The 9796-nt window shown below is 23.1% G+C and overlaps 1 protein-coding gene across 3 annotated transcripts; it reads right to left on the bottom strand.

Moving 5' to 3' along the window:
• Positions 1 to 1301: 1301 nt before the first annotated feature.
• Positions 1302 to 8659, bottom strand: LOC105843790 (tRNA wybutosine-synthesizing protein 3 homolog). Of its 3 annotated transcripts, none has more exons than XM_065791384.1 (8): positions 7662 to 7919; positions 7250 to 7318; positions 7067 to 7165; positions 5342 to 5413; positions 3861 to 3929; positions 2218 to 2282; positions 1967 to 2042; positions 1302 to 1478 (listed from the first exon to the last, which is right to left on the bottom strand). In XM_065791384.1, exons 1-7 carry the CDS (start codon positions 7827 to 7829, stop codon positions 2009 to 2011), a joined length of 576 nt encoding a protein of 191 aa, XP_065647456.1. In that variant the 5' UTR covers positions 7830 to 7919; the 3' UTR covers positions 1302 to 1478; positions 1967 to 2008. The 3 variants fall into 3 exon arrangements, with proteins under 3 accessions (XP_065647456.1, XP_065647457.1, XP_065647458.1); XM_065791385.1 differs by having other exon boundaries at positions 1990 to 2042; XM_065791386.1 differs by lacking the exons at positions 1302 to 1478; positions 1967 to 2042; positions 2218 to 2282; ... (1 more) ...; positions 5342 to 5413; positions 7662 to 7919 and adding an exon at positions 8098 to 8659 and having other exon boundaries at positions 7093 to 7165.
• Positions 8660 to 9796: the final 1137 nt, after the last annotated feature.

Below are 9796 nucleotides of genomic sequence, written 5' to 3'. Positions count from 1 at the left end.
ATATATATATATATATATATATATATATATATATATATATACATATATATATATATATATATATATAATATATACATACATATATATATAATATATATATATATATAATATATGTAAATTATGTTAGTGTATTTTACAAATAGAGTGCTCAATGTTCTTAAAGAACAGAGCAATAATTAAATAGTAAAAAACACTTATCTAACCACAAACAATCGTTTAAACACAAAAAATATTCAAAAGAGACTATGCTGTCAAAATATATTTGGGATTTAAAAGAAAAAAATAAAAATTTTAATTTACAATGGTCTATTCTAAAATCTGCCCCTGCCTATAATAACATTTCCAAAAAATGTATGCTATGTTTGCAAGAAAAATTTGAAATAATTCCTCATTTAAATCAAGAAAATTTATTAAATAAAAAATCTGAATTAATTTCTAAATTTAGGCACGAAAATAAATACCTCTTAAAAGATTATAAAAACAAATGACCAAATTAAACTATCCCCATTCCAAAGAAAATTATTTCATAATTACTTTCTGTAACTTCCCGTTAACAAAAAGAAAAATTAAAAAAAAAAAAAATAAATATAGTAATTAAAAATTTTTTATAATAATTTATAACTTCCTGTAAAATATTTTTTTCTATAAATTGAATTTTTTTTGAGATTTAGTAACTCTTCCTGATGATCCAGCAATGGTGAAACTTCAAGTCGAAGATAAAAGTTAGGTAAGTGTTTTTTACTAATTATATATATAATATATATATTTATATATATACATATATATATATATATATATATATATATATATATATATATATATATATATATATATATATATATATATATATATATATATATATATGTATATATATATATAAAATATTAAAAAACAACTTTTTTATTTGTTTAATTATATTCTCTCTTCTTCATTGTTTGATTATATACTATCTTTTTCATTGTTTTATTTCACAAAATCACTGAAACATAACAATGTAAACATAAAAACATATTTAAAAAGAAAATTTGAAAACATTAAGTATTATACATTTAGGATACACTTAAGATGCCTTTACATACTACATTTATGAAAGAAGACTGTTGAAACACACAGTTGAACACTTACAGTTGAAAGAGTACAACGCAAAGAAAATAAACTTGTTTATTTATTATACATTCTGCAAAATTTTCAAATTTCAATTTTTTAAACACCATATTAAAGACATTTACAAAAACTAATCAAAAAAACTTACAAAAATAAAAATACAAATAAGATCTGATAAAATGTCTAAAAATCTTCGATTTAAAACATTAAACTGTTATTTATTTTTTTGTTTATTTCAATACAATTTCAAATATTTGATCTCCAAATTATATTTCACTTCTTGCTACCTTGTTTTGAACAAATATCATTCACTCTTTGCTACCTCGCAATGATCAAATCTTTTAATCAAACAAGAGGTTTCGCCATTAAACGATCTAGGAATAAGTTTGATAGAACATTAAATAATTATCATAACTAAATAATTAAAGGCTTTTGAAATTAAAACTTGAATGAATGAGTACAACACTTATTGTACAATTGTTTTTGTGTTATGTAATTCTAATTTAAAGAAAAAAATTTTATAACTGTTTATAAAAAAAGACTTTAAGTTATATCTTGTATCTATTATTTTGCTCTAAGTTGTATTTTACATACTAAGTTAAAAAGGTAACATCTTTCACTTACTAAGTTAAAAAGGTAACATCTTTCACTTACTAAGTTAAAAAGGTAACATCTTTCACTTACTATTATTATTTATCTTAAATCTTCTTCACTAAACTTTCTTTTTAACTTTTATACATGTAATATCTTTTCACAATTATATTAGTATTATCATTAATAATATTATAATATATAGTATAAGTATAAAAGTTAAAATCATAAATACTTAATAATACTAACAATAGTGTTTATATACTAATACCTCAAAATATTTTTCATGCTTACTTTTGAGGTTGTAGTAACTTTAACCAAATTCTTCTTTCAAATTTTCAAAGAACCTTTAAATAGAAAAACTCAAATTTATAACAATTTTATCGCACTCATGATTTACATCCATTATACAAAACATTAGAAATTTTTAAAAACAAACCATTTCAATGATTAGCACTGTGAGCTAGTAATTAAAACAAATTGTGAATCAACACACAGATTGTCAATCAAATAATATCATACTTTTTAATGCGCGAAAAATTCTCATCCATTTTTAAATTTGCAGCAAGAACAAGTTGATGAATGTACTAAAGCAGTTTAAAAAGATCAAAAGAATTTAGAAATTTAGAAATGTTTTTAGTTAATAAAAAAAAAGAATTTAATAAAATTTAAACATTTGACACCTATTTCTCAATATAATTTATTAAAGATTTTAAAAAAATTTATAAATTAAAAAAAAATTTGTTAAAAAAAAAAAAAGTTACTTTTAAAAAAAGAAGTTTTAGCAATATGAATAAAAAACATGGATAAAAGTCATACTTAAAAAACCTTGATAAGTTATATTCAAAAGTATACAGTGAAAGTGGTAACTATGATGACATCATGAAGATCAGCAACTTCATAAGATCAAGGCCATAAGAAAGTCATATACATTTGTTACTTCAATGCATATAAAGTTTAGTAACATTGGCACCAGAATAGTTTTTCTAAATTTACTTTTTGATAGCATAAAATTCTTATTTTCATTTACACCACTGATACAAACAACAATAAATGGTAGCTAATATAAGAAAGGCTCAGAGAACCCCCAAATTATGTTGCGAGTGTTACAGTTGCGAAAATTGTACAGAAAAAAAACATCCTTTGAAAAATCTTACCATCTTTACCAAATCTTCATCAAGAGAAATATTTTAAAACTTATAATACTTTATTAGATTGTTCAAAATTTAAGTTTTTTAAAATTTTATTTTGATTATATTTAATTGAATTTCACTAGACTTTTTTGACTATTCATATTTTTTGCTTAAGAGAACAAATTTATTAATTAAGAATAAATTTAAGCTTAAAACTTTGTATTCTGAACAACAAATAATTTTTTAATTAAATAGTTTTTATATATATCTGCCATCTGGAAGAAGAAAAAAACATGTTATACCTCTTACAATTTTACCCCTAAAAAACTGAAAATTTTCACATTTTCTTATTTTTTGATAAATTGCAATCTTAAAAGAGTTAATGAAATCCGGACACTAAATACTGAATTCCATATGTTGCGTTTTGAAATATGTTAATGCTATAAATAAACCCGTGGTAGTATTTTAATAAAAATATAATTGACAACGTTAAACAAATGAAAGCGTAGAAGTAATTTATTTTTGATTTATTTTATCGCATGAAAAGTTGGGCAAAGAAAAGAGAAAGAGAGAAAAATAAATTATTTCTTATTTATTTGAGCATGTATTTTAAGTTAGTAATGAAATGATCAACTAAAGAGAAGAAAAAAAACAGAAAATAATAGTAGTTGATAGAATAATAAATTTCATCACTTCTTTCATTTTCTCATAGTTGTAATGCACATAATGAGTTGAGATGCTGAGCAAAAGCTAAGAGCTCAGTAAAAAAAAAAAAGAAGCTAGGATCAAATAAAACTACAATACAACTAAATATACAAAAATATTTTTAAAAAAGTTATAAATATTTAAAAACACGCATTTAACAAAAAAGAAATACAATATAAACAAAGTAATCATAATAATACTTCTCTCATAATTTTCAATAATTTTTTATATATTTTAATTAGGAATAAACATTTTTACTAAATTTATACACAGAAAAAATGATATAAATAAAAATTTATATACAAAAAATGATATAAAATAACCTACTTCATTGGAAACTTTGACTTTATCATTAAATACAAGTGGAACTTCTAAACCATGACTTTGCCGTACAGCCTGCACAAAAAAATTGTTCAATTAACATCAAACTAATGCATGTATAAATACTTATATTGGCCTCAACACATATCAACCACAAAAATGAATACCTTAAATAATAAATGAAATAAACGATAATGGCATAATGCTTTCCACTTTACAATAACTATTTCAATGTCATAACAAAACATTTCTTTTTTTAAGTATCAATACCTCAGTATTGATACTTAGAAAGTGTGAATGTATCAACACCTCAGTGTTGATACATATATATGCCATTTCAAAATTAATTCAATCTTAAATACTACATATTTTTGAATTTTACAGAGACTGTCAACTCATGAATATTCTTTAGAAGTTTATTATAAATTTACTAAATGACCACAAAATTAGTTTAATTAAAAGATTTACTCAAAACAATAAAATTTATTACATCGTATTAAAGTATTTTTTTAAATCGTATTAAATTGTCTTTTAAAATAAAAAATACTCTAAACATCTATAAAAACTTAATAACTAAAAATGCAAATGATTGATTTAACTTTATTTCTTAAATCTTACAACTTTGTTTACAATGTTGGAAGTAGCAATTATTTTCTACTGTTACATGTGTATGTATGTATGTATGTATGTATGTATGTATGTATGTATGTATGTATGTATGTATGTATGTATGTATGTATATATATATATATATATACCTACAGGGCCTATTTTAGGAAAAAAATTTGGGCAGCGGTACCCCCGTCCCAGAGAAATTTAGCATAAAATCAGTGTTTTTTTGTAAAAAAACAATATTTTCCATTTTTCAATTTTAAAACAGAACTGCATACAAACTACTGTAAAGCACAATGAAGGACTGGTTATGATATTGAGTTGATTTTATCTTCAGGTGTCAGAAATTTAATTAAAATAGATTCTAAAATGACTGGTGCTGGTTACGCCAATACTTTGAATGAAAACCTTGTTGATAATGTTGCTAATATTGGTTTATGTTTTTTGTATTAATTATATATGTTTGCATTGCTTCACTATTTGAATAATATATGTATGTTTTTGTTGTAAAAACAGCTGATATCAATTCTGAGAACAATATAAATTGTTTTTCCGTAAAACAGGATTTCTTTTCATAATTTTCATTTCAGGGTTGTGAAATAAAAATATTCTCTACTTTATAATTGCCCCTTTCCTACTTCAAGGATATGAACATAATCATAAAAAATTGAATACTTCTAAATTCCTTCTTAAATATTCAAACAATAGTCTAAAACAGTACTTAAAAATAATAGCTAAAATTATAAGGAACAAATTTCATTGTCATTAATTTTTTAATGGTTGTATTTCAAGATGATAATAATGATGATGATGACAATAATGATAATGATGATGAAAAAAATTTTCAAATAATCAATTAAATAAATAACGCTCACCAGCATAATTTTTTTCTTTTTGCCAATGACAAGACCAGAATTTCTATAACCACATGCTAGTGCGATTGCTAACTAAAAAAACATCAGGGTTATTATACATACAAATAAATTTGTAGCATTTGTTTATTTAATGAAAAACATGTTTTAATGAAAATCAACCCTCCACCTCACCCCACTATAGTTAAAATTCAATATTATTATCATGACAGGTACACTTGTTATAGAAATTAAAATAATTGTAAAATCATCTTGATTTTTAAAATGATTTTGATTGGATCATTACACCACTATTACTTTAGTATTATGCAATACATAGCTTAGGTTTATATCAATGAAGATTGCAAGTATTCGCTTTATATAGAACTACCATTAAGTTGGATAAAATTTGAAAAAATAAAAAATTTTAGAACTAAAAAACTCAAATTTTAGTTAATAAAATTTATAAATTAATAAATTTCTAAGTTAATAAATAATTTAGAAATACAAATATTAAGTTTATACTATAAGCTTAATATCTGATTTAATTTAGCAAACTAATAAACTAATAAATACTAAAAATAAGTTTCACGAACTTTAGAAATATGTTTAACATGCTTCATTATTTATAAAACAATTTAAGAAAAAAATTAATTGATTGAGGAACAAGTTTCAATTTCATTAAACAGGCCTCGACAGGAAGTCACCATCTTTGTTTTAGGAGAACGTTTCTCTGCTCTTGCACTCATTTACTCTGGCTGAAGACTGATAATAATTAGTTTAGAAATAATAATCAAAAAATGTATTGCTATAGAAATTTACATTTATACTGACATAAAAGAGCATTTTTTAAAGGAAAATCACTTTGAAAAAAACATGAAAAAGTTTCTTGAGACTTGAAAAATATGAATAAATAAATGACGAAATATAAGTATTATAAATTGTTATAATAAAAAGCATTAGGTCAACTTGTTTTTATAGAATTTCCACACAAATCAAATATTTACACAAATTTCACAAACAAACTTTTTCAATGACTTTATTTTATCCAGTTAACCCACAGATTTTATGTAATAAAATTTATTGTATTTTTTAAAGATATGACTTGTCCTGCATACTTTAAGGTTTCAAACAAACTAAATCTTGGTATTAACTTATTTGATTGTTTGTATTTTTTGAATTTTAAAATTATTATGACAATTGTTAGTAGCCCAGTAGATGAGATCAATACTGGAGCAAAGCTACAAGAATTGAGTTTAAATCCACGCATCTCAATACTTTTTCCTGTTTTTTAAAAACAAAAAAACAAAGAAGGAAAATGTTTTTTTCTTGGAAAGATTTAAAAACTTAGTTGTAAGTTTAAGTATAATATGAATGGCCAATGTTACTTACAATTAAATTATTTTTCCTGCTCTAGAAAAGAACTTACAATAATTGTCTTTGGTCTTAGGTATGGTTTTAACCAGAGAAATAATATGTATATATAACCACTATGCTGTGTTAAATTTAAAATTATATATCTAAACAGTTTTGAGAATGGAATGTTTTAATTTAAGAAATAATTCAATTTAATATAAAATATTTTTTGCTCTTCAAAATTTTTTACCATAAAAAAAAAAGAAAAGCAGTAGATTTAATTTTAGAAATTGCAAGGGTGCTAATTTATTCATTCAAGTTCGCAAATTGCTTCATTCAAACTTTGCTATATATATGAAAAAGAAAGAAGAAATGAAATAAAACATAAAATACCATATTTTGAGCTTGCTCAAGATTTCTGCATTGTAAATGTAGGATAAATGCTTCAAACTTGAATGTAACATTTTCATCTGTTTCATTAACTGCATTAATCTAAAATTTTGTAAAAAAAACTCAAATATTTAAAAAAATGCAATAAAAATATTAAAAAAATAAAACACTGTTTAATTAACATACCACATCAATAGCATCTATTTTTCCATGTGAAGTGACAAGCCATTTACAACCTTTCTTCTTATTTTCTGACTGATAAAAAAATATGTATTTTTTTTTTTAAAGCATCATTATTACTATCACTAGCGTATACAGAATTTTTAAAAAACTATCATTTATTATCTTAACTATGGTAAGGTCAACTTCAATTTACCCACTTTACTCAAGTAAAATAGTAAGATCTCAAAAAGAATTTTATAACAGTTTAAATCTTTTTATTTATTGCCCTATAATAACAAGCAGCAGCTTATTAATATTATTGATATTATTTAAAAAATATTTTTTTATATCCTAAATTGTTTTTCTCCTTATTAATAATTACTATAGTATATAATTTCTAAAAAAACAATTAAAAAATAAAATAACTTGTACCCACTTGTGTAAAAACAATAGTGCGACCTGAGCATGAACTTGTTGTAAAAAAATCTGAAAGGGAGTTTAAGTAAATAATAAGGTCTTCAATAGGTTCATCAAAGCTTCCTTTCTTACTTTGGTCTATTCCATTAAGGCTTTCTTTTTTTTGCTTATCAAATATATCAGTCATTATTTAATATTATGAGGTTAATATTTAGTGAAGCAATTTAACTACTTAATCTGATTTTTACTAAATGATAATAAAATTATTAACATATTTATAATATTAATATAATATATATGTAAAATAAAACAGGTAATTTTTTGTTAGATATGTTTAATATTTTAAATAAAAAAAGATAATATAAGTGCTTTTTAAAATGTTAAAAAAAAAGTAATATAACAAACAAATCAAAACAAAATTAAATTGATATAATTTTTACAAAATTTTTTTTTACTAGGAATCGCGAAGAGAATCATTCTTGCTACTTTTTTCTTGGTTACTTTCTGGCATACTTTTCTTAAATATACGAAAGGAACTGTAATTTTTTAATAAATTTTCAGCTACATTAACATCCAAGTTGTAGTGTTCACTTATTTTTGCTGAGTTCCATGTCTCAGGATCAATTTTTCTATTTAAAAACAAGTCTTCAATATCTTTGTAACTAAGTTTGCCGTGTCTCTTTGCTTGGACCTTTTCAGTAAATTTTCCTCTATGTAAATATTCATTAGGACCAACTCCTGTTGAATTAACACAAACCTCTTCAAGCATTTTATTTAAATTTACATTTCGTTCATTTACAGCTGTTTTAAAGTGAGGATTAGCTTCAACAAGATCATCAAATGCCTTTACAGTTGAAGGATGTCTCGGAGATACACTTTTAGTGTCCAAGACTTTTTCAACATTTTTAAAAACTGCTGCAGGTGTTCGAGAGACTTTCTTCAATTTAGCCAATTGTAACCCCATTTAATAATTTAATCTAATAATAAAACATTAAAATCTTAAAAAATCCTAAATTTTTTTATGCCAATAAGTATTATAATTATCTGAATATTTAAGTATTTGGAAACAAACAAATTAAAAGAAATTGTGTTGTAGTGTAGTTGTTTCATAAACGAGTACTCTACCATTATACCAGTACCAGAGTACTGAGTTCAAAACCCCTGAAAGTCCTGTTAGTAGCATGTTAAAGTTAATTTTCTGTGCAGCCTTGTTCATCAAAATTCATTCTTTGGAGTCATACAATTGAGAGAGGGTTGTAAAAATAATGCATTTTAAAAAAATATGTTAAATACAATAATATATATAAATACATAACTCAAAGTTGGGAAATTTAGACATGCAAAATGTTATTCCTTTATGTACTGATTTAGGAATACAGTAAGTTAAGTGGCTTGAAAAATATTTTCCATAACTAACTTTGGTACTCAAAAGAAGCAAAATAAAATAAGAATTTTACTACGCTTCTTTTAATATTTTTTTTAAAAAGAATATTTTTTAAAAGATTTATTTTTTAAAAGATTATGCAATAAAATTCAAGATCTAAATGAGACCCAGGTTTGACTATTTTTGAGAATCCAGTTCATGTATTTTTGAAAATAAAAATTTCCAGTAAAATTAGGGCCTTATTAATTTTCCAATAAAAACTGTAAAAATATAACTATAACTTTGCCACTTTTAATTGTTAATTGGGGATAGAGTTGTTGTTTCATTCAAAACCTTACTGAATCTGGCATTGTTTCGGAACCAGAAAGTGCAACATTTAGCAAAGTTTTGATAAAATGTATTACATTTTGTCAAAACTTTGCTAAATGTTGATTGGAAAATTCATGTTCTTATTAGAATCAGAAGGCATGGGTCAGTCATTTTTATTCCAAATTTGTCAACAAAACCCACTGTAAACTTTTAAATGTGATGTCATCCGGTATTTTTACAAGTCAGAAACTAAATTAAAGAAATAAATCTAAATTAAAGCAAAAAATGCAAGAATTACAAAAATCAAAAAAAAAAGTTTAAATTTGATTAAAATAATGAAATTTAACCGATTGAAATCTCAAATAGGAATTTGACAAATAAAAACCTTGCCTGTATTATCTTTGAAATACAGGCAAGTTTCTAAATTTTAACTGCGCTGAAATAATCTTTAAGTATGATGG

The sequence above is a fragment of the Hydra vulgaris genome, chromosome 02 (genome assembly GCF_038396675.1).
Source record: "Hydra vulgaris chromosome 02, alternate assembly HydraT2T_AEP".
NCBI classification, from domain to species: domain Eukaryota; kingdom Metazoa; phylum Cnidaria; class Hydrozoa; order Anthoathecata; family Hydridae; genus Hydra; species Hydra vulgaris.
The sequence above is the reverse complement of the archived record's forward strand: the minus strand, read 5'-3'. Positions and strand labels throughout refer to the sequence as shown.